Genomic DNA, 27,289 nt, shown 5'->3' on the forward strand with positions numbered 1-27,289 from the left:
GCATGATTTGAAGTTTATCCAATCCGGCTAGGGGGCGGTGACGTGTACTGTTACTCTATCCCGACATGCCTCTCTGCTTGAGGCTCCTTCGCAGCGCGCGCAAACCTCTTTCATTCGCATCGAACTCATCGAACCAATTCACCATAGCTGAACTCTGTTCGCACCTTGGGATGGTTTGCCGTTGCCGTGTAGTTTCTTCAGTGTCTTCGAGTCAATCCGTTTTCATCGTTTCAAGTATGAAGCGGTAAGAATTATATCGCTGCTTATTATGTTATGCCCACTTAATCACCCACAATTCGGATTTTCTTTTTTTGTTTTACTCCTGCGTTTAAGAAAAATTTTACTCGCTTAGTGATGATCTTACACAGACCTGTTCCTAACTGTTTTGAAGGAATGTTATTACTGAATCTGTAAACCATGCGATTTTAAATGTTTACTGTACGCACTACGTTATGAGCTAGCACTGATCTTGTTTTTAAACTTTTCAGGGTACCTGTGGCTGTTCAGCGTGCCGATGTCAAGACGCCACGTGTGTACGTATGCTGTCTGTCTTTAGTCGTTGCTAATCGGACGTGATGCTTGTTATCCCTGACCTACTGAAAAGTGAGGAATATAAATTCACTGATACCACGTTCTCTGTAGTGTTTTTTTTTTTATTAATGTAAGGAGTTCCTAATAGTTGCATGGTTTTTTTGCAGGCACCGGACAGAGGCAGCCATCGAATAGTAAGTATCGGCGCATGCTGCACCAAGCATTTGCGCATTTGATGATAAACCTAGCTCACACTGAGTACGATGACGATATGAATGGGTCTGACTGCACATCTGTTTGTATCTGTGCTTATGCTGTTTGTCTTGGTTACTTCTAACCACGATTTTGTATGTTGCAGCACTGTCCCTGCCGGCGTAAGCTGAACGCTCCAATGTGGAGGTGGGTGTATTACATCAATATTATCTGGCTGTCAAGTGCAATTTTTAACTATTTTTGTGACACTTTCTAAAACAGGCTTGAGTTTTGTCACAGTGTTACTCGCCGAAAGTTCTCAAGGTGCTTAGTTTCCATTCGTACGATTCGTTCCCTGTAAAATGCCCGTCGTAGAACTTCACGCTCCTCCGCGTTAGCTACCATTGTGTTCGGTGAGCGATCCCCACTATTGAATGTAAGGCTTGTACAGGTGTTGATAGCGTGAAAACCTATAGCAAGCTAGCACGTCTGAATTTGATAAAGCGCCTCCGTGAAAATATGACAGATCACTTGTTGCCGTATTAGTTTATTCCCGGTAATTCGAAAACCGGTACCCATTTGAAACAGGACAAAACTCCATTATATATTGCGAGGTGGTGTCAGCCTGTCTCCTGCCTTGTTGCGTGTTAGTGCCATGTGGTAATTTCAATTCTATAAACTAAACGGTAGTACAAAGTAATGAATTGTAGTTGACAGTCTGTGTTGCACTACTGTGATGATTCAGTGACAAGCATATGTCTGAAATCATTTGCGGACGCACAATTTAACTGACTGCAGTTTCCATTCATGAAATAGTATTTGGTGGGCTTTGTTCTGACTTTGCTCTGCACTTTCAGGGGCAACAACCTGCACTCCTGCATGCAAGAAGTGAGTATTGCAAACAGTTGCGGTCGTTAATTGCTTGTGATGACTGTTCTGACTCGTTTGTATGAAAACATTGATTCCATTGAAATTTACTGATGCTTTGCTGACTTGGCGAGATATTTCTTGTGCAGTTTCAGTAATTTCACTTGGTTTTTCAGGACAAGGAGGAAGTAAAACAAGATCGGTGGGCATGACAGCTGTTGGATGAAACATCTGCCCCATCTAAATGGTTTGTGTACCAGCTCGGTTATGTTGCTTGTTGTGTTGATCAAGTGTTTCATACTTATGCATGGCGAAATAATTGCCCTCCCTGATTCATCAGTTTTCTCATAGGTTCAGAGCTGCTATTGCTAAACATTTTCATTTGTTCCAGGTTACCTCGAAATGCTAGTGCAATCAGTGAGAAAGTTGGTATCTTTTCTCCAAGCCTAATGTGGTTTACTGTTGATCTGTTTAATGCGGAATGAGACAAACCAATTGTGTACTGCTGGTGATTTATTATAGGTTTTCTACAATACCTTAGGCAGTAAATTTCTTGTGATGAATTTCATATCGCCCCAGTCCTACTTTTTGTGCGGATTGATGTTTCTGACATTTTCGCAGTGTTTGTTTTAATTGATAACAACTGTACTGCTGGTGCTAATTAAGTTTTCATTCTTCTAGCCTTTCGGCAGTGCCTCGTCCGCTCTAGTGGGTGAGTGGATCTTTATTTTAATAGTTTTAGAGTAGGGGCCCCAAAGAAATAGCGTCGAAGCCACTGCGCATGCGCGAGACGCAAACTGCGTTTGGGTTTTGCGTTGGGAGCGCTATTTCACCGATTTAGCGGGAGCCTAAATAGCGGCCCCAAAAGCTTTGCGTAGCGAACATGGTGGCACCCATCGAAGCGACGGCTCTAACCTAGCACCAAACTGCGTTCGATTCGTGGTAACGCGTGAAGTTCGCAAGCTAGAAGTGACTGCGGTTATCGCTTTCTCTCAACTAGCGTGTGTTATGAAAATTGATTCATTAGACGCCGCTGATTCCGACTTCGATTGTGGATTTTTTGGCTCGTAAGCCTACACGGCTAAGCTTCGCTGATGAAGTAGACACGTAAAGTTGTTTTGCTCAAAACTAATCGTTTGGTGCTTACTGAATAACCTCTAAATTGTAATGAAACGCGGATACACGCAAACCAAAATTACTATTCCTATCAAAATAATATATTTTATTTCATTATTTCTAATAGCTTTTCTTTGACGCCGTTCTTGCGCTGTCATCGCAAGACGCTATCCGCACACGCAAAGCCCTGTTCTAAAACTTCACTCGTGCTTGCCCCAACGCCCGCAAAGCTCTTTGGGGCACCTATTCTAAAACTCTAATTCGACTTTCATGCTGATAAGTTGCGTATTGCCCCAGCTAACTTTTATACCCAAGTGTTCTAGTGGATGGGCCTGGCCATGTTTTTTATGGTATGGCCATCTGTATCAGTATAAATGCCTGTTCTAGCTCAAAATTTTCACACTATTTTTATTAGTTTACCGCCTGCAAGAGCTTTTTAAGTGCGCTTAAAGAGCTTTAAGTTTTTGTGCGAGGCCTGTGGAGAGGATGAGGAAACGGCTGAACACTTCATACTGTCTTGTAAACGACTTCAACCTGCAGTTGAATGTAACGGGGAACTATTAAAAACGGAATGTTAAGGACAGTGAAGGTAAAATAGACTTAACAGGTAGAAATAACTAAACGGAGGTTATCTGATTCGTGGGTTATATCAACGCAAAAGTAAAGGAGTAAATACATAGGCATGCATGCATATAGTAGCATTCAAGGCTAGGTGGCGCGCTCCGCCGCCGCCCGATTCAAAGGGTTGAGCCTCATCCATCCATCCAAGCCACTTCTCGTGAGCCAGCCAGTAGTAAGCACGACTGATAAAATCAAATTTGAAGTTTCTTGCTTATGCTGCAACTATAATTTGTGCACTCGGTGGCTGTGCACCCGATTTTTGTGGAAAGTGCAAAAAATGGTTTTGATCATTGTTCCTACAGGTACAGCGGATGTAAGCCATTGCATCTTCACAAAACGGCTTTTGGTGAAATAAAGTTTTCATTCACTGTCCTTGTTTTCACTGCTCCTACTGGCTGCAAACCATAGGCAGTCGCTCAATGCGATAGACGAGCCTGGCTATGTTTTGTTAAAGCTACGTTTTTAGCGCTGTGTCGGCACTGTAAGCTATTGCTTGCCTTCTGTCTATAACGGTCGTAAAACCCACCCCTCCCGAGCGGCCAACTGCGGGCAGTGACTTCTACTTTGCCGTTATTCGTATCGTGCCCCGTGAAAAGTGCGAATTGAATATCCGCAGCAAGGAGGGATGATTAGCGCCCGATTCTGCAGTCTTGCTTTTCTGGGCAGGTACTAACTAGCGGCCCCGGCCGAAGCTAGCGCGTTTTCGATGGAACGAGCGTGTTTTTAGCGAATGTAAGCTGCAGGTCGATTGAAAAAGGCAGGTGACATGTTCTGACAATCCACACAAGCCAAATGCAGTGACACGCTGTAGCAAACAAGAATTTCGTTCCAGATCGGTTAGATTCAGCAATGGAAGCCTGGAAACGCCAATAATTTGTACTCTATTTTCGAGACAACGGTAACTGATAAAACTGCGCCGTCTATCTTAAAAGTGGGGAAAGACATTTGAAGTGAACTTTACGCATAACTATTTATTCAAACCCTTGCCCTTGCGTCGAGTTGACAGATTTGGCTTCGTCCTTCTATCTGCTAGCCGCCTGGTTAGCCCGGATGGTAGAGCGGCTGCCTCGGAAAGGCAGTGGTCCCGTGTTCGAGTACCGGCCAGGACGACTTTTTCAACTGAGACTTTTCTTTCGAGGAGCTGGTGTGGGTTTCCTTTGTAGCAATTTCTACGATTAGGTGGATAACTTATTTTCCATTTACTTCTGTCCACCTTGCGGGTTTCCGCAGGACTATTGCGTCATATTTTTCTTAATCTTCAAGCAGCATGCATCTCCTTTGTATTTTTACGCATATAGTGTTCTACCGGTAGGTCTTGCGAAAGGCAGCGGAAAAACATGTAAACTTCCTGCTTGCCGCTTCAAACAAATATACCTGCCCCATCCGGCGCCCTATACTCAGATTTATGGAAAGTATCCTTATAGAAAAAAAAAGCTATAGAAGAAAGCCATTCATTTTCCCGTCTTCCTCGCGTAACAGAATGCGCAGTAATTGGTACGGGTTATTTTGTTGCGGTCGGACCTCGGGCGCCAGAAATAGTTGTAGGTAGGCATTTTATATGCTAATCTGGCCCCTAAGCCGGCACGATAGCCTAATTAGTGGCTACATAGTGGATATGGCATTGTGCTGCTAAACTCTAGCTCACGTACGGGTTCAGACCAGGTCACAGAAATAGATCGGAACGAAATGGAAAAACACTCGTGTACTTGAACGGTGAACGTTCGAGAACCCCAGGTGATGAGAACTGAACACGGTGCTTCGTAATCATATCGCCAGATGTAAAACGCCAGAAATTTTGTAATTAAGTAAACAAAAGGAGGTAGCTGCGTCCTTCGGTTTTCTTAAGGGTTGTAAACAAAAATTATTCTTGAGTCTGGTTTCTGAGAAAAACATGTTAGGCTTATATTTTATACCTAAATTTAGTGCCATTCGCACTTGTATGTCTGCTCAACTTAGCAGCTACTGCATTATAAATGGCTGCTTTCAGTGATCCGGTGCACTATCATAACAATAATGAAGCAGTTAAAGCAACGACATGCCTCACATACACGTATAAATATTTGTAGATCTGTTCGTTGAAGTAGGCAAGTGTGGCACCACATCGGACACCCAGTTTTAATGGGTTGCATACATGCTGATACTGTCAAAAAGGTGTTTTCCTTGCCTAAATCAAGTTAGCATATTTGCAAGCTGCCCCAAAACGGGGTGTTAATATTGAATTATAGCTAGAAACTTGTTCAGTCGAGCCGATTAGCACCCGCGCGTTAATTCTCTCGGGAACTGGTGCGCCTCTGCGCAAAAGCGACGACTCCAACAGCGCAATCATTCGGAATAAGAGTTCTCACTTGCATCGGCCCCTCAGCTTCGATACTTCAAAAGTGCTGTTATGCGTTACATTCAAACGGAAACGGCTATTCGATAATTTTTAATAGTGAATTCTGAAGCCGAATACGATCTGAATAGCAAACGCCATTCGATTAGACTATATATGTTTCTACTTTATTTCGCCTGCTGGCACGTCGAAGAAGGTCGCCAGACAAGCCGCGGAGATTACATTGGTAAAGACTTCCCGGTATCCCCGATTTAGTCTGAGTACATATGCAATATATTTTGCCTAACACTTGTTCATATTTTTACTGGGGTAAAAGAAGTCAGAAATATATTTGCAGGATATTTACAATAACTAGCAGCTGACAGGATGGTATACAGCGCGCGATGTCCAGAGCGTCGTCTTCGGACCAAGCTTATAACGTCTTTTTCGTCAGCGTGTCACAATATTTACGTCCAATAATTGCATTGATTCCTTTACTCGGAAAGTCTATTGGTTCACCTGGGGGTGGTGCAGCTTTTAAAAGAAACGTTTATTCTGGTCGGGAGTCTTCACTTTTTCAATCAGTGCATTTGGAATACTTGATAATTTTTCTCTTACATGTATGTCTTTGATATATACACTCTAAGAACAGTTTACACCCTTTGGAGTGCCCCTTCTGCCACGCAGCAATAATCGTCACCTGCCTTGATGCGTTTCTTTAACGCTGCGAGCCCGGTACTTTCCAGTAACGAACGGCACGCTCGTTATCAGCATGATAGCATTTCATCCAAAGGTGTAAACTGTTCTTAGAGTGTATGTCTATGTACTCTTAGATTTACCAAGAAGTACATTGGTCATCTGCATCTCTTCACGCCACGCAGTCAATAAACGTGGTTTATTACACTATAACATTGTTTTCTTTGATCATTGGCCCTGATCGATATTCCCCCAAGAAGAGCGCTTAAAATGACACGATATCAATAAAATTTTCTTTCGTAGCTGCATGTTGTTCATAGGCGGCTTCTATGGCAAAAATTACGTGTCACTTTTAGAAAGCAATGTTAAAAATAGAAGTTCACCTTGCTAAAACTACCATTGGTACTGGCCGACAAGAGTTGCGGGTGCACCAAAGCAAGTGAAACCACAAAATATTTCACTGGACAGACTAAGTTTATGCTATAAAGACTTGGCGTCCAACAACGTCCGCGCAACGAGCGCGCGCTCGCTAGCAGACGACGCACTTGACGACACCAAAACTGAAGACGTCAAGTTGTAAAACCGGTGCCTCACGTATGTATACGTAGCAAAAAGGTGTCAATATAAATTTGCAGTTGAAATAAATCACCAATATAAGAGTGTGCGCGCGCAATCGGTCTCGGAGCCCGCAGCGAAATTACGTTGAATATGCCGTGAAGCGCGTCTCCACCCCAGTCCAGTTCGCTCGCAGTGCCCTCGCAAAATGTTTCCACACGTGGCGCCTCAGCGGGAGAGCGCCGTTCGTCCCACTCGACCATTGTCTAGTACGCTATACTGCTGCTGAGGCTGCTGCTGTCTGGCACACCGTGTCAGGGGGTGGTTCAGAGGTGGTTCAGGGCTAATAAAATTCACTTATTTGGTTGGAGTCAGTCTGAAAGTCCCAAGAGCGTGTTACGTGTCCATTGAAGGAGCGTGGCAGAGAAAAGGGACGCGAGGAACTCGTTTGGAGGGCACCGCATCGAATGTGCACGATGCGCTCTGGAGCTCCCGGGTCGTCGCCACATTAGCCTCTTGACAGCTGTAATTATCCGTGACTCCCCGCAAGCGCTTAGCTTTCTACCAACGTGCAAGTCCAGAGGAGGCAGATAATAGGTAGAACCGACGCAATCGCGAAACGAGTGAATAACAGCCTTGACACTCTAGAATTCGCTTGCAGTTCCCTACAAATACGGGGGGGGGGGAGATAGGGAAAAGGTGACGTGAGAAGGCAAGGAAACGTTGGATAAACTTAAGTTCAAGCACGGAGGAAGGAAACTAAGGAGAGGCCCTACCCCCACCGCGCGCTAGGAGAAAAGTGTGGCGGAAATGACGTAGTACGTTCTCATTTTTTGCTGCTTTTTTTGCCACTACGGCTTGCCGCATAATCTGAGTGTAGTTTTGGAACATACAGCCCCACAATCCAATTCAAGTTCAATACTTCTGCCACAGTGCGATGTGCCATGTGAGGCAATGACAATGCTCAACCCTCTCAGAGGTTATGAAATATGGGCCACAACATCGCCTCAAGCAAACACCTCTCCCTTTGTGTTTTGTCTACTACGCAGACGAACAGCAGTGGTGCACGCAAGGTAACGTTTAACATCAACTCGCCACTGTCGTGTTGGACAAAACGTTGAAGAAATGAAACATTCGCCGTCAACATCACGGCTAATTATCGTTAATCAAAGCAAACAGCACAGAAAGCTTCGCTTACATCAATTCCCACAATGCGTGGGATCTGCATAATTTTTTTGTTGTCCAGCGCCATATTGGACGCCCCGGACGTGAGCCGATTAGAGGGTTTTAGAATACGGGACCCAAGAAAATTGCGTCCGTGCCGCAAGTGCGCATGCGCAGCACCCAAGTCATAATAATAATAATATTTGGGGTTTTACGTGCCAAAACCACTTTCTGATTATGAGGCACGCCGTAGTGGAGGACTCCGGAAATTTTGACCACCTGGGGTTCTTTAACGTGCACCTAAATCTAAGCACACGGGTGTTTTCGCATTTCGCCCCCATCGAAATGCGGCCGCCGTGGCCGGGATTCGATCCCGCGACCTCGTGCTCAGCAGCCCAACACCATAGCCACTGAGCAACCACGGCGGGTAACACCCAAGTCAGTCTCGGGTTCTTGCGTTCGCGTTGACCCAAAAATCAAACTGGCGTAGGTCCCCAAGCTGTCTTGGTTCGCTCTTGCGGGCTGCTAGATAGCCAAGAGAGCCATACACCTAACGCAGTGATTATGTTTATGACATTTTATTGTTTGCAACTTTTGCTCAAAAATGTACTCTGTTGTTTTCACTTGTAAGAAAAGCTTGCTTTCAAGCAGCTCTTTATTTTCCCCACTGCGGCGTCCTCCCGATCGACCGCTCGACGCAAGGCGGCCTGCGTTTGACCCAATTCTCAAACTCAGCTGTTGCTCTAAACCCAAGAGCAGCCTAGCCAATCCGGCTTGGGGACTCAGAGTCTTGGGTCCCTAATTCTAAAACTCTATTGTGTTCGCCACAAATAAGCTTATCCCCCCGCCCCCCCAAGAACATTACTGAAGGCGCTTATGTCGCTCTCTAGAAATTAAATAGTCGCTGCTGTGCATCAGTGCAGTGTTCAAAGAGCACTGTAACAAAATGTGGCATCTGCTGCAATGTTGCATTAGCAGTAGTACGTGGCGCTGGGTAAAGGTCGCACGGAGAAAGCGGGACGTGCTAAAATAGCGTGCAAACTGGCTTAGTACCACCTGGGTCGCATGCTTACCTGACATATTTCATGAACGTACAATAAAATGATAATACGCCTTTCGTATAACAAGTGGACAGTATATTATCGACGCACTACAACCGGATGGTTCCAAACCACAGGGAGCGTCGCTGTTTACGTTTCAGTGCGTACCGCCAACCGGTCGTTGACAGGTTTTCGGCGGTTAACAAATGTCTGGTGGAAGCCTAGCTCAACGTAGCGATGTACCACTGTGCTCACACGCATAGGAAAATTAAGCTTACTCTAAAGCGACACATCACGAAGGACTCCGCTCGGCCCGTGCACGCTGGCAGTTTCGGCGTCGGAAACGAGGAGTACAATGAGTACCCAACTTTCGATGCAGTTCTTTCTTTGCTCCCATCCTAGTGCGCGTAGTACACGGACGAGTTTTGTCCAACGATGCAAATGTGCGCTTTCTTGTAACGAAAACGGGCGATAAGCAATGATAATACAATAAAACTCTAAAGATAATTTTTGGGCTTTTATTGTTTGCGAGATAAGTTACTGAAGCGCAGGACAGGCAAGGGGACGCACAAAAGCCAATAATAAATAAAATAATAATAAATAAAAAGTTGTTTTCCTGCGTTTATTCTGCGATCGGAAGAATATTTTTGTTCTTGCATTGACAAAGCGACGTTATATGACTGTTCCATGTGAAAGTGCATTCAAAAGAACTAGTTCTATCATGCTAACCAAAATTAACACTGAATTCTCGCGTGGAAAAGTGACGAGATTATTTGCAGAAAGTGCGAAGATTGCGGAACATAATTAAATTTGAAGCAACTACTGTTCGAGAGTAAGCGCTGTCAATGAAAATTTGAGAATTTTTTTCGGATTCAGATTTATTGGTTCCAAAAAAAAGTAGTTACAACATCACAAATATACAGACGAGGGTCCCAAAGTGAAAGAACTGTAGTGGGACTCTCGGTTAATAATAACAGCAGTGGTGATATCTATAGACAGCAAATGAGCGTTATTATCAAATAACATCGACAGATCAAATACATTATTAATAATTTCATTTAAAATCAAACAAACCCGAAAAAGCATGTTATAGAAGAAAGTCGGGAAAAAAAAGCATGCATGGATGAAGTGCAAGAAATGACATGTGAGACAGAAGTCAAAGATATACCGCCAGATCGTAGTACAGTTGTCGCAGGAAATGATGCTTAAGGTAATTTTTAACGATTTCGAAAGTACACGGTTTTATAGTTGATGGTCATTCATTCCAAGGAGAAATTGCAGCGAACACAGATGTTTCTTTGCCGTAATTGGTATGAACCACGGGTAACAAGAAATTGTTAGCCGCAAATCTGGTTATATTTTTACTCTCCAAAAGTCGGCTGCAATGAACAGAAACGCAAGGTTATTATGAAGCAACTTGTGGGATAAGACTAGTATGTTAAACTGGAACAATTATTAACAGGCAAGATATTGTACCCGCTAAGTAACTCAGAGGCGTTGGATTGCATGGGACTAGAAGTGATAATGCGCATTGACTGATTTTGGATATGTTGAACTTATCAAGTGACAAGCGTACGTGTTGCCCCATGAACCAATGCCGTGATTAATGTGACTATGAATGAAAGCACAATACAACGCTAGCAGAGCCTCACGAGAAAAAATTGGCAGTGGCTTAGCTCGGCTATGCCAGGATATACGTAGCGAAAGCTAAGGCATAGCATGGTTAGCCTTGGTTAATCTTGATTGCAAGTCCAGGTTAGTCTGGTCGTCTAGCTATATTGCGGCGTTTAGCCAGTCATTCGGCGCGCTGTTCGTCTGTTTCCTGGGCGATTCGTTTCCCCTTCATCTCGTTCCGATGTCGATTCCAGGCCTCCTCCTGCTTATCAGATTTGTCGCCGTCCATACTGCCGCTTCAACTGTGGTTGGGGCGCACGCGAGCTCTCCTTTTCAATCCTCCGACATGTTATCAGGCATACGACGCAGCTGGCGAAGCGAGCGGAGGCGAACGCAACGACGAGGAACGCGTGTGACGTCATGTGCCTCCTCGGAGCACGGCGAAATCGCAAGTTCGCGGCCAGTAAAGCTTTCGCTTTAAAAAAGGGCGAGCTTTGATTAATGCACGGATACCAAACGCAGCCTTCTGCTTGATATATTGGAAGTGACAGCGAAATGTAAGGTTAGGGTCAAGATGTATGCCTAGAAAAGTAACGTCGTTGCAAACGGGAATTGAATGAATTCCAAGCTTTAGATCAGGAGTAGAAGTTAATGGCGTCTGAGCACTTTTAAACAACATGAATTTAGTTTTGAGAGGATGAAGAACCAATCAATTGTTGCTACACCATTTTGTAATGTTACTCAATACAATATTTAACTTTGAAGTAAGACCAGCAATAGATTAATTAGATGAAGATATGGTTGTGTCATCTGCGTATAAAACGCAATGAACGTAGTTGGAGGAGCAGAAGCTTGATGTGGGCGAGTTGGTTTTGCATACTTGAAGAAATGAGCGCTACGAAGACGCGGACTAAAGGAAGAACATGTACATGTTCAATGAACATCTACATGAACATGTAGCGCCTTGACCGTCGTACGTGTTCCTCCTTTAGTCCGCGCCTTAGTAGCGCTCATTCGGTCAAGTAGTTGGAGGAATTAAGAGAATCCGGAAGATCATTAATATATAGAAAGAAAAGCAAAGGACCTATAGAACATGATCCCTGTGGCACACCCTGGTTAATACATTTTGTTACAGAGAAAGTATTTGCTACATGTACTGTGTACGGCCGATGAAGTATTTTTAAAGAATGTTAACGCAGGACCGGTTATACCATAAGAGTCAAGTTTATTAAACAGGACTTGATGGTTAACCGTGTCATAAGCTTTCATCATCATCATCATTAGCGGCAGCCTCTTTTATGTCTACTGCAGGACGAAGGCCTCTCCCTGCGATCTCCAATTATCCAATGAGTTGGCTCATGACTGTGCGCGAGGTCTTACACACCGCGGCGGTTCCGGTGGACTCACGGGCGGCGACTTAGGACTGTACAGGGATTCCCTTCACACCTTCCATGAAATCTTGGCTCATTATCAACTTACTCGGCGGACCTTTCCTCTACCACATCCTAAACTTACTAGACCACAATCGTCCGCCTTTTGCATGCTCCAAACGGGGTCATTCCCCTCCAGGGGCCGAGTCAGTCACTTCGCGCCTAATGTAGAACCATACTGTCCAGACTGTGGGGAACCGTACTGCTCCTTACCTCGTATGATCTGGCAATGCCCTGCGTTACGCAGCTCATCGCTTACCACTCTAACCGACTGGAAGCTTTAGCTCAGGCCCAATTCCAACGCGGCCTATTCAAATACATGTAAAACGCAAAAACGTTTTTATGAGATAACCCCTGGACCGATTTTGATGAAATTTGTTGCATTTGAAAGAGAAAGTTAAATTCTAGTGACTGTTGGAAGCGGAATTTCGATTTAGGGGTTAAATTTTCTTAACACGATTTTCAAATATTTGACCGTGTGAAAAAAATAGAAGCACGAAGTTTACAAATTCATAGCTCTGCATCAAGAACTGATATCGCGGTTCTGTAAACGGCATCCATTAGATCATTGAAAGCGGACAAATTAAGCATGTCATTTTACATCTTACGTGAATTTGTTACGTTGGTTACAACGGTTTTGCAAACGTTCTATGTCCCTATGATTAAATTTTTTTATATTCATGTGTAACATACCAATTTTGTCCGCTTTAGATGTACTATTAGATGCAATTCACATAATTGTGATATCATCTTTCATTGCTGAGTTACAGAGTTGTAAACTTGATAGTTTCGTTTTTTGAAATTTTTCGATTTTTGCCAATTTTTAATAAAAAATTCACAACCTAACTCAAAAATTCGAAACCAACAGTCACTAGATTTTGAGTTTTTCTTGTAAATGCAACAAACCTCGTCAAATTTGGTGCGGTGGTTGCTGAGAAAAGCGAATTCTCCTTTTACATGTATTTAGATAGGAGCCCCCGAGCTAAAGCTTCCTCTTAAGAGCGGCGACCTCAGAGCAACTACGGGCTGTCCAGAGGGCCTGCGACAGGGCGGAGGACCACGATCTTCCGACCCCGACGTGGGTGCGGCCCGCGATGGCTACGGGGACTCCCTGAAAAGGGAGGTACCCTAACGCGGTTCCTCAGGACCATTAGTAAAGTTCTTTGTCTGTCTGTCTGTCCCTCTCCTGCGCCAACCGATTCCAACTAGCGCCCGCGAATTTCCTAATTTCGTCGCTCCACCTTGTCTTCTGCCGTTCTCGGCTGCGTTTCCCTTCTCTTGGTACCCATTCTGTAACTCTATATAATGGTCCAACGGTTGTCTAACCTGCGCATTACATGACCGATCCAGCTCCATTTTTTTTTCTCTTAATGTCAATTAGAATATCGGCTATACCCGTTTGCTCTCTGATCCCAAACCGCTCTCTTTCTGTCTCTTAACGCTGTCTATTCTTCGTTCCATCGCTCTTTGCGCAGTCCTTGTTTTCAAGCTTATTTTTCAGTCACCGAGTCTCTGCCCCACATGTCAGCACCGGTAAAATGCACTGATTGTGCACCTTCCTTTTCAATGATAATGGCAAGCTTCCAGTCTTGAGCTGATCATGTCTGCCGTATGCGATCCAACCCATTTTTATTCTTCTATGAATTTCCTTCTCATGATCATGGTTTCCTGTGATTAATTGACCTACGTAAACGTACTCGTTCACCGACTCTACAGAGGCTGACTGGCGATCCTGAATTCTTGTTCTCTTGCCCGGCTATTCATCATTATCTTTGTCTTCGGCATATTAATCTTCAACCCCACTCTTACACTCTCTCTGTTAAGGTCCTCCATCATTTGTTGCAATTCGTCTGCAGTGTTGCTGAATAGAACAATGTCATCGGCAAATCGAAGGTTGCTGAGATATTCACCGTTGATCCTTACTCCTAAGCCTTCCCAGTTTAATAGCTTGAATACTTCCAAGCACGCAGTGAATAGCATTGGAGAGATCGTGTCTCCTTGTCTGACCCCTTTCTTTATAGGTATCATCCTACTTTTTTTTGTGTAGAGTTAAGGTAGCTGTGCAACCTTTGTAGATATTTTCCTAGGTATTTACGTAAGCGGCCTGTACTCCTTGATTACGTAATGCCTCTATGACTGCTGGTATCTCTTCTGAATCAAATGCCATTTCGTAATCTATGAAAGCCATATAGAGAGGCTTATTGTACTCTGCGGATTTCTCGATAACCTGATTAATGACATGGATGTGATCCATTGTAGAGTATCCCTTCCTGAAGCCAGCATGTTCCCTTGGTTGACTAAAGTCCAGTGTTGCCTTTATTCTGTTGGAGATTATTTTGGTAAATATTTTATATAATACGGGGAGTTAGCTAATGGGCCTATAAGTTTTCAGTTCTTTAACGTCTCCCTTTTTGTGGATTAGTATAATGTTTGCATTCTTCCAGTGTTCTGGGACCTTTGCAGTCGATAGACATTTCGTACAAAGAGCCGCCAGTTTTCCAAGCATTATGTCTCCTCCATCTTTGATTAAATCGACTGTTATTGCATCTACTCCTGCCGATCTTCCTCGTTTCATGTCTTGCCAAGGCCCTTCTGAACTGATCGCTAGTTATAGGAGGAGTTTCTGTATCCTGTTCATTACTGTTTCTACTTGAAGTATCCTGACTCCTCTGGGTACTGTATACAGGTCAGTATAGAATTCTTCCGCTGCTTTTACAATATCTTCGAGATTGCTGATGATATTACCCTGCTTATCTTTCAGCATACATCTTGGTTTGTCCTACGCCAAGTTTCCTTCTCACTGATTTCAGGCTGCGTTCATTCTTTATGGCCATAAGCTTTTATGGTCATAAGCTTTACTGAAGTCTAAAAAAACAGATCCGACTAAGTTTCCCGAATCAATACATTTTTTATGTAGTCAGAGACAGCACAGCTAGAGTATTGGTACTGCCAGGGCGGAAACCAAATTGGTTGTTTTTGAGCAACTATACTTTGTTAAGTAGTTATTAAGACGTTTAACAAATAATTTCTCAATGAGCTTACTAAGGCAGGAAAGAAATGCAATTGGTCGGTAATTATTAACTGTTTCTTTGTCGCCTTTTTTTAAAAACAGGAATAACCTTAGCGTTTTTTTTTTGTTTGCACCTTGTTTAAACATAAGGTTGATAATGTTACAGAGCGCGTCGGAAACTAAATGCGCAACCAGTTTTAAATGCCTGACACAAATTTTCTCTAAACCAGGCCCTGTATTCTTAATATTAGCAATCGCGGAGCACACTTCATTTGGTGTAGCTGGTAACAAGAAGAATGATTGTGTCGTACGGCTCAAAGTATTATACAACTGCGCATGTAGTCTCTACTCTTGTGTCCTGTCTGCACGCCTCACTTTTTTGCATAATGAATCCTTACCAACTAGCTCAGCTTTTTGTCGTTCTATGCGCATGTAGGTCATTATTAGTGTACACGGAAGAACAGTAGTCCGATAAATCATTAGCAATTAATTAGTTGTGCTCAGAAAGAGTGAGACCATTGTGTTTTGGTTATAGAGGCATCAACAGATGAGTTCTTAAGAAAATAGTTCAGTAACTGCCACTGCTTTTTGGGGTTTTTTTTCTGCTCAAATTTATTTTCGTAGCACCTTTTTTCGCCTGTTTAAGTAAGACGTTCAGTAATTTACAGTACCTACTATATTGTCTAGCCAGTCCAGTATTAAAGGGCTGACGTTTAGTTTTCTTGTACATGTTTTCGTTCTTCCTTAAACTTTCTAAAAGACCATGCGTCATCCATGGGTTGTGCGGATATTTATATATTTTCCTACATTTCACAGTGCGTGTGTTAGTGTAGACGGCCAATAAAAATAAAGAGCACAAATCGTTCAGTGCTGCTTCGGGATTAGACATAGAATTAATTGGCGACCAATCAGTTTTACTGATGGCTTCAACAAAGGTATCCACTAAATATCGAAGTAAAGTAGCTATTATCGTTCTCGTGAATTTCATTGATAAATGTAAGAAAAATTGGAAAATGATCGGTTATGTCAGTATCAGCAACCCCGGGGCTAGGCGATGGTGATATGTTAGGTAACACGTGATCAATGAGCGTACCGCTCCCACGAGAGGCTACTCTAGTTGGACAGTCAAGTGATTCAAGACCAAATCCAGTAAAACAATCAGTGTAAGTTGTGTACGACGTAGCATCAGGTTCAAGTAAGTAATATTAACATCACCTATAATCAGTACACTCTTATTTTCAAAAGTTAGCTTTAAAAATGCGGCATTAAGACAAAGCAAGAAATCGTTAAGGGAAGATGACGGTGAGCGATAAATGCAACCAATTATTAAGTTATTATCATTGCGATTAAGGAATGACCGGTCGACCTCTAGCCACACTGACTCACAATAATTCACGTCAACTGCCGGATCAAATCTGCGCGTGTAGGTGACATCTTGTGAAATAAAAATGGCGGCACTACCATGACTATCAGTTGGACGATGACAATATTCTGCTTGATAAGATGGAAAACCGCTCATGTTGTTGTCGGCATCAGAAAGCCAAGTCTCCGATATGCAGATAAAAATGAAGACATGCTGAAGTGAGGCGATGAAGTTATTAATTGCATATATGTTCTTACGAAGGCTACAAGCATTGAAGTGAATGAGTGATCGTTTTTCTTTCTTTCTTTCTTTCTTTTTTTTTTTTTGCAGTAAGACGAGATTTTACGTCACCGGGGGAGAGCAAGGCCACGAAAGAAGAAAGGGCAAAACGTTTTAAAAAATTATTTACGATGAATCGCGTGAAGATTCGAAGGTCGGATTCAGTGATAATGCGATAGACCCTGCTGTCATCAGTTTTGCGGGATTTTATCTAGCAGTTTTCTGTCTGTAAGTATTTCCACTTGTTTTCCTTTTTTGAGTGCCAGCGCCTTCGAGAACACCTTCTTGTTGTCAATGGTCAAGTGGTCATTCGCATAGTTGGTGCCACCAGTGAAACCAATGTGGACAGTGCGAAGCCTAGCCCTTCTCGCCTTCCTAATAAACTCATTTTTCTTATCGAGTGAGCAGAAGCGAGCAATGACGCTCTTCTCATTTGGCCTAGAGGCAACACGGTGAGCCGTCTCGATATCAGCGGGTAAGGTAGGGTACTCGATAGCATCGCCAATTCACTTCAGAATGACTCAGCAGTCTTCACCCTTGCGATGTAGGGATTCTCTTAATTTCCACATTATTCATTCTCGAATACTGCTTTAAATCAACCACTCTTCTTTCGAGTGCTTCGTTACGTGACAAGAGCGCCTTGTTTGAGGTTGCTATATTTATTTAATTATGTAGAACCATGCCAGTGGCAAGTTAAACTCTAGTGACTCTAGTGACTGTAAAAAATAATTTTGATTTATGTCCTGGAATTTTTAACAAAAGTTAACCGAAAATCGATAAGTAAAAAAGAAATAGAAGCGCGAAGACTGTAAATCCGTAACTCTGCACGAAAAACGGATATCGCAGTTCTGTAAAGTGCATCCGTTAGAGCATCTAAAGCGGACAAATTTGATATAGTTATTTTAGTGCTTACGTGGTTTTTTTTACAATGTTTGCGGAGGTTTTGCAAAAGTCCCTCTCACACCTTAGGGTTTTTCAGAGGGGTTCGTAATACATCAATTTTGTCCGCTTTAGAGAATCAGTGTAGCTTACAGAATTGTGATATCGTTTTTCATTGATGAGGTACAAAGTTGTGAACGATAGTCTAGCTTTCTTTTATATAAAAACACAAGGACAATTTTTATATAAAAAAAACGACGGCCTAAATAAAGAACCTGGTCACTAGATTCTAATTTCTTCTTCTAAATGCAACAAACCTCAAATTTGGTGCAGTGGTTGCCGAGAAAAACGATTTCTTCGTTCTCGTGGCGTGCACGATGTTTTGCGACTGAGCCGCGAGATGGTGTGCCTGACCGCGACGGCATTGTTTTTATAGAAGGCACAGAAAAAAAAAAAAACGTTTGTTTTGCTAAATGCACTGACGTTATAAAATAAACACTCTCAAAAATATAGACATGCAGTAGTTGGAGAGCGCCATGTTATATAATAATAATATTTGGGATTTTACGTGCCAAAACCACTTTCTGATTATGAGGCACGCCGCAGTGGAGGACTCCGGAAATTTTGACCACCTGGGGTTCTTTAACGTGCGCCTAAATCTAAGCACACGGGTGTTTTCGCATTTCGCCCCCACCGAAATGCGGCCGCCGTGGCCGGGATTCGATCCTGCGACCTCGTGCTCAGCAGCCCAACACCATAGCCACTGAGCAACCACGGCGGGTGAGCGCCATGTTACTCAACACACAGTTATACAAGGGCAGCAAACCTTTCCTCCCTTTCCTCTCTTATTAGAGCTAGAGCAAAGGAATGCTAGTTCCACTGGTCTCTACTATGTTCCCCTATAATATATATCAGTGGCAAATTCACCTGTTGCAGACGACAAAGGAGATCCCCCCTGCTGACGTCCCAGGGTGGATGGATGGATGGATGTTATGAGCGTCCTCTTTGGAATAGGGGCGGTGGGTTGCGCCCAGCAACGGCGTTTGCAGCGCTACCCTCCGTAGTGCACGATACCAATAGTTGGCTTAGGCCATATGATCGGCCAAGGTCATAGTTTCCTACAATGACCAGGGTACATATCTCCAGCATATCATTACAGTTTGCATCCATTTTCTTATCATGTTTAACAGTCGGAACCTTCTACTGAACAAACTTTTTCGTGAAGTATTATGTGGATTTAATTTGCTGTTTCGTGGCTTAGAGCCCCCTGTATCGGAGGCATGAGAACATATCGTTTACGTATAGGTTTATGCACTCGGTTAACACATTCGACATTGAATACTACACCACAAACTGAGATTGAGGTCGGGTTCTCAACCTCAATAATGAGGTAGGAGCTCTCAGGTCGATGGCAGCTGCTGAAAGTTGAGGTGAGGTATCCTAAATGCGCCTCAACCTCAGCGAATGAGGTTTAGTGATGTCGTCAAATATTATGGGAGGTTGAGGTGAGGTCAAGCATTCTGAGGTTGTTTGCCCACCTTTAGCATGAAACAGACCTTTCAAGAATTAAACGATAGCGACGTCGATTATACAGTAAAAGCTATCTGTGTGTGTGTGTGTGTGTGTGTGTGTGTGTGTGTGTGTGTGTGTGTGTGTGTGTGTGTGTGTGTGTGTGTGTGTGTGTGTGTGTGTGTGTGTGTTTAAGCGAAGCTTTCTCGGGTTTGGCGTGGCTACATGGCTGCTGTTGGGTCGGTCGTTATCGCATATATTTGGGGATATATATACACACACACACACACACACACACACACACACACACACACACACACACACACACACACACACACACACACACACACACACACACACACACACACACACACACACACACACACACACACACACACACACACAGAGGTTATATGCTCCGAGTCAAAAGTAATTTTTCTTCGATTTGGCTACTCAGTATGTGCCACTACGTGCGTGCCCGTTCTTGGCTAATCCTCCAGAATGGGCTTGTCCCACGCAAAACCTGAGCATATAATGCGCGCTCACAGATATCTCTAAAGCACGTCGATCTGTTAATGGAATGCAGAAGCGCATTGTAACGTATTTTTTTATTTACTTTTTAAATTTAGCCTTTCAATATGTACCACTGGGGGTGTGCCTATTCTTGGCATGTCCTCTAAAATGGGTATGTGTCGATGTTACACAAGAGGTACAGAATCCTAGCTAGATATGTGTTGTATTTTCTTTGCATACATCCGTCATCGCATATCTTCCCATCGCCTATCTTCCCTCGATAAGCACCATATATCGCCTTCGTTTTCATGACATCGCTGTCAATTCGGTTGCCGGTTGCATTAATGTTCCTTTCATTCTGCCCTCTGTTCGGTAAGTTCTTCGCAAGGCACGGCATCCAGTTAAAATCATTGAGCTTCTGAAAGAGACCACGTGGAGAAAAATAACGATTCACCCGCCAACAGGTAAACGAAAGGCCGCGTCCAATTTTCGGGGGTGCATGGCGCCAAGTGCGTACTATCACCGCGCGGCGAAGATGATGAGGACGAAGCCGCCGCGCCAGGGGCGCCTGCGGTGGCATGGACTCGCTGAGTACCGCCTCCGCTGGACCCTCTGGCAAGAACACGCAGCCCGACGACGCCGACATATGCCGCATCTGTTTCCGAGGGGTCAGCTGCGGTTCCCTGCTGCAGCCTTGCCTTTGCCGAGGTACGTGCCTCTCAAAGTGAAAAATCTGGACGTATTTGTTCATTGCACCGTTCTTCCAGCGCACACAAAAGAAACATAGAAAACGGGCACAAAATATGTGCACAACGCCCGTGTGTGGTGCCTTTCTTATATATTCCTTTGCGTCTGTTTCTTGCTTTGTTAGAACGTCCTAAATATGCAGACGAACTCTTGACCGCTGCAGGCAGTAGTCAACAGGGCGGCTCCGCAATACCGTGGTTGTACTTAGATTATCCCATCTTGTCCAGGGATGAGGGCCCTGCGTGAACAAACACTTTGTGTCAACCGTCGTTCGTTGCGTGCTGGCCCGTAGCGTAGTGCGCGGTTACCAACCGTCGGGAGGTGTGCGGGACTCGTTTTCTCCTTGTGCCGGCTGACGTCCGATGTCGTTGTGTAGTCCTTGCAAGCCAAATAAATATCCATGCGCGGCTGGAAGTGCCGCATGCTGGTCCCGGAAGGGCGTCGAAGAAAGGAGCCCGTACCATTTCGTACGCTTCTAACATTCCTCAAAATGTTTTCGATTGCACGCACCCTAAAGGCGCGTTCTGTTGATCAGGCTGTTTACTTGAAGAGTTGAGGATTTAAAAAATAGTCATAAAAATAAAAAAGGGAGGGGGGGGGGGAATAAGAGCTACACAAACTGCATTAGTGCAGCTCCATTACACATATACTGCATCATGAAGCGAATTCAGGAACCGCGCTGCGGAATTCTCGATGTGAACATGCAAGTAAGCTAGTGTTTTGTTTTAGTCGGCCTGCTGATGAGGTCTTGTCACCTCCAGCGCATCACGATACTGTTAATTGGTTGGACATACATCACTTCGACATCAGGTTCAACATAAGCGCTTGTGGCGTCAGTTTTACATTCTTATGTCATTTCCTTAATTCTGTGCTGCCTTATGATGTCAGCAAGGAAACTCGCATTTATCATGCGAGGTTCGCAAACTTGCGATGTCCATACTTACTCGATTGCTGCTTCAAAATTATGAATCTTTAACGATTCATGTCTTCAATTTATATACTTCAATATTGTTTCCACCAGGCAAATGAATTGGCAATCTTTTTTTTTTTCGTTTACTGGTGAATCGGTACAGCGCTTGCCTAATAGAACACTTTCACGTGTCACGTGTTTGCGTTGAAGGAAGGAAAAAAAACTGTTGGCCATCTTTCACGGGTAGCATGTACAATGTCGACCCACCCGCCTGCCAAGTTGGTATGCCCCCCCCCCCCTCCCCTCGCCCTCATCAACGCGGTAAGTGCCGCGTTGTATATATATCTTAGAAGTATCGGATGCGGGTGACTTGCTTACTTCGAGACGAATTTAGCACCCCAAAAAATTGTGTCAGCAGCACTTCGGCATGCGCAGATGCCGTCCTGGGTCCTTTTGTACGCAGAGTCAATGGCGTAGGCAAACCTCGAAGTATGACAACAAGCGCCGCTCGTGCAGGCAGCATTGGCTTCGCGCACAAGCCATGCATGGAACGATGGGTCTCGGAGCGTAGGGAGGAGGAGTGCAACATCTGCCACTACAACTACCCGATCCTGCGGCGGACGCGGACCTTCTGCGACCTGCTTCGCCACCCGGAGGGTCGCAAGGAGCCGCTTGTGTACGCGCTGCTGGGCGTCCTGTTCAGCCTGAGCTTGCTGCACGTGTTCGCGTTCGCCTGGATACTGAGTGTGCGCATGTGGGGCCGCCTGCCCTGGATGTACCAGGTGCTGAACGCCGCTGCTCTCCTGGGCCAGTCCCTGCTCTGGTCCGTCTTCCCCTTCGTAGCGTTCAGGTGCGAGCACGTTCCCCCGAACGAGCTGGTCAGCCAATGTCTCACTTTGAATGAAATATATGGCTGAGTGGTTCGCTGCACGTATACGTATAGTGTACCTTTTACGTGGGGCATGTATGATCGTAAAGCGTTCGTCCGTGCTGTCTTGTTGATTTTGGCTACGAAAGCATTTATTCCCTGCGCATATGCTTATGCTTGTATTGGATTTTCACGCATGTTCTGTTACGCAGTTCTTGCGCATGTTCCGCATGTTCTGATACACTACTGTGACTTGTATTTAATACCCACTCCTGCCTAAAGCCTGAACTACAGGCCGGCAGTACTTAAGCACAACTTAAATGAATACATAAATGTGAATAGATTCACTTTTATTCGACCGCTTTAATAATCGCTGTTCGTGCATTTAGCAATAAGTTATCAGAATTTGGTGCGCTCTAGAGCGCCGGGTGTCGAACCGGAACTGAACCGAAAAACCATAAAAAAAGAAGTTATTTTGATTGAACAGGAACTTCACACTTCTTTTTTTTTTTTTTTTCACTCCGGAGCGAAACAGAAAAGAAAAAAAACGGCAGTTTTAGATTTAGGTTGGCCACCTTTTTCTGGAGCTTTTCGTTCATGCATTGCCTTCACTTGTGGCTCAACTATGTTTCCTCATTAGTAAATACACACGATCTCCCCGTGATGTCTTAAATAGCAGCACCGTAAGTACGGTTTTCACCGTATTGCGTCAGGGACCAGACTATATATGCTGTGTAAATGTGAAAAAAAAAAATGAATCGCATCGGACGCGCGGAATCGCCAGACTGTGATGCATGTAAAGTGTCTGAGACAGTATATATACACACATACTTGTTGCTTGCCCCCCCACAGCAGGCATTGGTCTCTTCGTCAGCGTCACTTAAACAAGAGGCCGTTCAGTGAAAGTGTTACTCGGCCATTGACCGGACATATCAATAAAGCGAGCCATCAAGGCCCTTGTAGACTATTTAGTTATGCCTAGATTCAAGACTGTGAGCGGGCCCTTCGAAGACGATTGTGTATGCATGGCGTTCCTTTTTTTAGATGCACGAAAATTTTAAAAATTGCCTGTGGCGGAGAGCGCAAGTCTAACCCTGAATCTAAATTACTCGATGAGGCGGCCATCACTTCTACGAAAAGTCAAAATGCTTCATTTAATAATTGGCATAATACGTTAATTAACTTCATGATAAATTGTTTTACTTCACATATTTCAGTCTACCAATTGTACCCAGAGTATGCAAGGCATATCGACTTACAACGAAAATTCCCAGGACTACGCCACTTTCGAGGTAATATTTTTAAAGTGTCCGACGAAATGCAATGGAGTTTCAGTTAATTTTGCGCTTCAATGCTAAAACAACCTTTTCTTTAAAAAAAAGTAAGTGTAACAACAGTGCGTTTTTGCTGCAAGTTTGACTGCTCTCGAAACCGGTGCCATTCTCATAATTCGTTCTTAGCCGATATGCCTTGCATACTCGCTATTTACAATTCGTAGATAGAAATAAGTGCCGTGAAGTAATGAATGATAATTCCTTTGAAGCTACGTGCGGCCTGAAGAACAATAGACGTAATCATTCAGTGTAGCTTAGCAACAGCGTCAAGCTTTTGCACAAAATAAATTTGTGCTGTTTTCTTGTCATTATTATTCCGTTATGCAGATGAACTTGAATCTGTTCAAACCGGTTTAAACCATTCTTATTCTCGCTCCAGAGTTGAACCGGAGCTGAACCGTTTACGGTGTACCGAAACGTAAAACCGGAACGAAAAAGATTTCGGTTCGACACTCTGCTAGAGCGTGCTGTAATCAGCTCGTGCCATCTTTCCGCGCGCGTCTCGCCAAATGTTGGAGGACTCATGATCGAGTGCGCGCTAGGAGAAGAGAGCATGCGTCTCCTCCTTTAGGGCCCGGCCGTGGCTGCGCAGAGTTCTCCGCACGGCTGAGCTTGAGGGCTTACGCAGCCTGCGCCGTATGTTGGAGGTCACATGCAGCGGGTTACAGCGCTAAGGGCGGTTGCATAAACAAACTTTCGGAGATGCGGTGTAGCCACCAGCAGCACGAAGCCGGCGGCTCCCGGTACACACGGTCGAACACGAGGTTTTACAGTTTCTACACTGGTGTTTTTATTGCGATAGCAATTATATGGACACTGCAGGTGAATTTTGTCGTCGCCGTAGTGTTCCGTATAAAGTCCAAAGGCGATAACACCGTCGCTGCGCGCCGAATGCTGTACGTGCGCATGAAAGCGTGCGAGAGTGAGCCGGCGATCACGGCTCAATCTCGCACGCACAAGAGAGGAAAGCAGGGAGGAAGCGCGCCGTCTTCCGTAGCGCACAAGGAACCGGGGGGGGGGGGGAGCAGGTAGGTGGGGTTGCGTTGTACTTCAGCAGCAACGCACGGTCGCGCGGGCTTGATCTTGAAAGCGAGCTGCCTTGGGGGCAGAGCCCAGGTGGGCTGACGGCTCGTAGCTTCTTGGTTACTTTACGGCACATATTGCAATGTACGAATTGTAGGCGCCCACTTGGAATGAATTTCCAGACTGACACCAGTTTGGAGATATACGCCATTAAACTCGCCGTAAGAATTCACTGTTCCACTTACTCTTTTTAACAAAACGCTCTTTTATGCATTGAGTGAGGGAGCTTAGTGACGAAATACATGTCCCACTCCTCGAGCATCGCTTAATGCGTCCAACCAAGCTGTTACCTCATTGGGAGTGGCAGGTGGTACAATGTGACATGTCCTTTCTAGAATTTACAAAGCACGCACCAGAGGTCGAAATACGAATGCATTTCCTAGAACTTCAGTACAAGCACTCGTGCACAGAGTTCTATCAAACGCTTCCAAGTCACACGCCGGGGTGTCCTATGCAGCCGTCGGTCCTTCTCGGAATACGATGTACTGCATCCAGAAACAAGTATCTTTATGGCCGAGGCCTACGCACTATTGTCGGCTGTGAAGCATATAAGGAAATCAAAACTCCGAAAATCAGTCATATATACAGACACCCTAAGTGTTGTGAAGGCCTTGATGTCACTCTGTAAACATAAAAATCCTGTACTTATTGAGCTCTATTCCGACCTGTGTAAAGCTTAGCTATCTAAACAGCATATCATTATATGCTGGGTACCTGGCCATAGGGGAATCGAAGGTAACGTTCTGGCAGACCAGATGGCCACGTCAATTGTATCAAATGCTGTTAATCCTACCGCTGCGGTCCCTGTCACAGATCTGAAGCCTTTCTTACGAAAGAAACTGCGAAACCACTGGGAACGCATGTGCGACGACGAAATAAATAATAAACTGCACGTGAAAAAGGCACAGTTATGTTTTTGGCCCTCCGCAACAAAATCGCGGTGAACAGATGTCCTATACTGTCCTCTCAGAATAGGACACACATTTGGCACCCATAATTTTCTACTTACTGGAAATGAACCTCTAACCTGTGGTAGATGCAGTGAGAGGCTGACCGTCCTCCACGTCCTCCTGGAGTGTCGGGAAGCCGAAGCCGAGAAAGAAACATTCTCCTCTTGCATATCGTTATTACATACCTCTTTACCCCGCTGTGTTTCTTGGTAAGGAACCGCTTTTTATTACCAAAGTAGTCTTCGGTTTCTTGAATGATGTTGTACTACATGAAATAAGCCCGTTAAATTCATAGCGTATCCTCTTCCCAGAGGATGCTGCTGTGATAATGTTTTGTATAGCACATGCATGCCTCCAGGCCCTTGTGTTTCAAGGGCTCTAATGAGGCAGTAGTGCTCTAGCAAATTTTAGCATCAGACATATTTTGTACATCGTATCATTATGTCGCAATGCATCTTAAGGCTGATAGTTCCCGTCATTTCTCATCGCCATAATCTTATTACATATAGATTTTACGCACTTAGAGCGACAGTGTTTAAGGCCCCTTTACATCCACTTCATATCAACTTCATAGAAATAATACCTCGACTGCAAACCCATTAACACTGGTATGGCGCTCTTTGGCCATACCTGGCCCTTGCGCCAGTAAATACCACACATTCATTCATTTCATTATGCATTGAAGCCCAAAAGTAGCTGGAACGGCCGCATCTCGATGGGGGCGAAATGCGAAAACACCCGTGTGCTTAGATTTAGGTTCACGTTAAAGAACCCCATGCAGGTAGTCGAAATTTCCGGAGTCCTCCACTACGGCGCGCCTCATAATCAGAAAGTGATTTTGGCACGTAAAACCCCATAACTTTAATTTTTATTTCGTGTAATTGTCTAATACTTTGCCATCGCTACCAGTACTTCGCCGTTTTGGGCGAGATGCGTTTTCTTTTTTTTTTTAATATAGCAGCTATATACGTGGGAACGCTTAACTAGAACGTCGACCACACGGAACGTATTTGCTACTTTTCTCCTCTGTTTGGAACATGGAACAAGTGCTAAAAGGTGTAATCAATGCGTAACTTACAACCTCCAAACACACGGCGCAGTGCATACATTGTTATAAATGGATATAGCGGGGCGTGAGTGATTTTGCTGTTTACGAGACCTTGGTAAGCTTCCAGTTCTCTCCGCAGAAGTGAACCGGGCGAGAAAAACGATGGCGGGCTGCTGTATACATGTACGGCAAAACGGTAGCCCGCAGGTTTTCAAGTTTTTTTTCTCTGCGGCTGTAGTCACAAATTTAGAGATCGATTTCACCGTATATTACGCGGCAAATTATATCCACACTTGAGGAATACGATACGCATTTCTTTTATTTGAAAACGCTGAAAGCGGTCTGGCATATAGTACAGTGACATATGCAGGGGACACGCGCGCGACCATGGAGCTCGCAACAGCGTCGATAGGTGCACACACACACACACACGTCCTCGCAGGATGGCGTGGGAGAGCTCGTGCCGCTGGTGCCTGCTGAACGCCGAGATGCGCATTCTGCTGCCGGAGGACAGCGAGAGCCGACCGCCCCGCGGCGAACTTCCGCCCTGCCAGGACCGGAAGACGCCGCGGGCTCCCAACTGATGCAGAGGATGCGAAGCTCGCATCAAAATTTATTTGCGCATCTGGCAGCAAATAAAGGGCGGCTCTGCTCAACCA

The 27,289-nt window shown here is 44.5% G+C and overlaps 1 protein-coding gene and 1 long non-coding RNA gene across 4 annotated transcripts; both read left to right on the plus strand.

The window, feature by feature from the left end:
* Positions 1–67: 67 nt before the first annotated feature.
* On the plus strand, positions 68–931 carry LOC142590042 (uncharacterized). Its single transcript, XR_012830026.1, has 4 exons — positions 68–244; positions 489–533; positions 699–725; positions 890–931. It is a non-coding gene; the product is annotated as an uncharacterized LOC142590042 (long non-coding RNA).
* A 1,051-nt stretch (positions 932–1,982) lies between these two features.
* Positions 1,983–27,286, plus strand: LOC142590025 (E3 ubiquitin-protein ligase MARCHF2-like). 3 transcript variants are annotated; one of them, XM_075701852.1, is made up of 5 exons: positions 1,983–2,302; positions 16,841–17,017; positions 20,155–20,398; positions 21,864–22,197; positions 27,073–27,286. In XM_075701852.1, exons 3-5 carry the CDS (start codon positions 20,269–20,271, stop codon positions 27,212–27,214), a joined length of 606 nt encoding a protein of 201 aa, XP_075557967.1. In that variant the 5' UTR covers positions 1,983–2,302; positions 16,841–17,017; positions 20,155–20,268; the 3' UTR covers positions 27,215–27,286. The 3 variants fall into 3 exon arrangements, with proteins under 3 accessions (XP_075557967.1, XP_075557974.1, XP_075557983.1); XM_075701859.1 differs by lacking the exon at positions 1,983–2,302 and adding an exon at positions 12,906–14,823; XM_075701868.1 differs by lacking the exons at positions 1,983–2,302; positions 16,841–17,017 and having other exon boundaries at positions 20,315–20,398; positions 21,811–22,197.
* Positions 27,287–27,289: the final 3 nt, after the last annotated feature.

Source organism: Dermacentor variabilis, chromosome 1 (genome assembly GCF_050947875.1).
Source record: "Dermacentor variabilis isolate Ectoservices chromosome 1, ASM5094787v1, whole genome shotgun sequence".
Lineage (NCBI taxonomy): Eukaryota > Metazoa > Arthropoda > Arachnida > Ixodida > Ixodidae > Dermacentor > Dermacentor variabilis.

What these genes read in the sequence shown, in the direction of transcription:
- LOC142590025 (XM_075701852.1), top strand. Translation starts at nt 20,269, where the DNA reads ATGGACTCGCTGAGTACCGCCTCCGCTGGACCCTCTGGCAAGAACACG. An exon ending in GCAGCCTTGCCTTTGCCGAG is followed by an intron (nt 20,399 to 21,863) that starts GTACGTGCCTCT and finishes CCGCTCGTGCAG; the next exon opens with GCAGCATTGGCTTCGCGCAC. An exon ending in TTCCCCTTCGTAGCGTTCAG is followed by an intron (nt 22,198 to 27,072) that starts GTGCGAGCACGT and finishes ACGTCCTCGCAG; the next exon opens with GATGGCGTGGGAGAGCTCGT.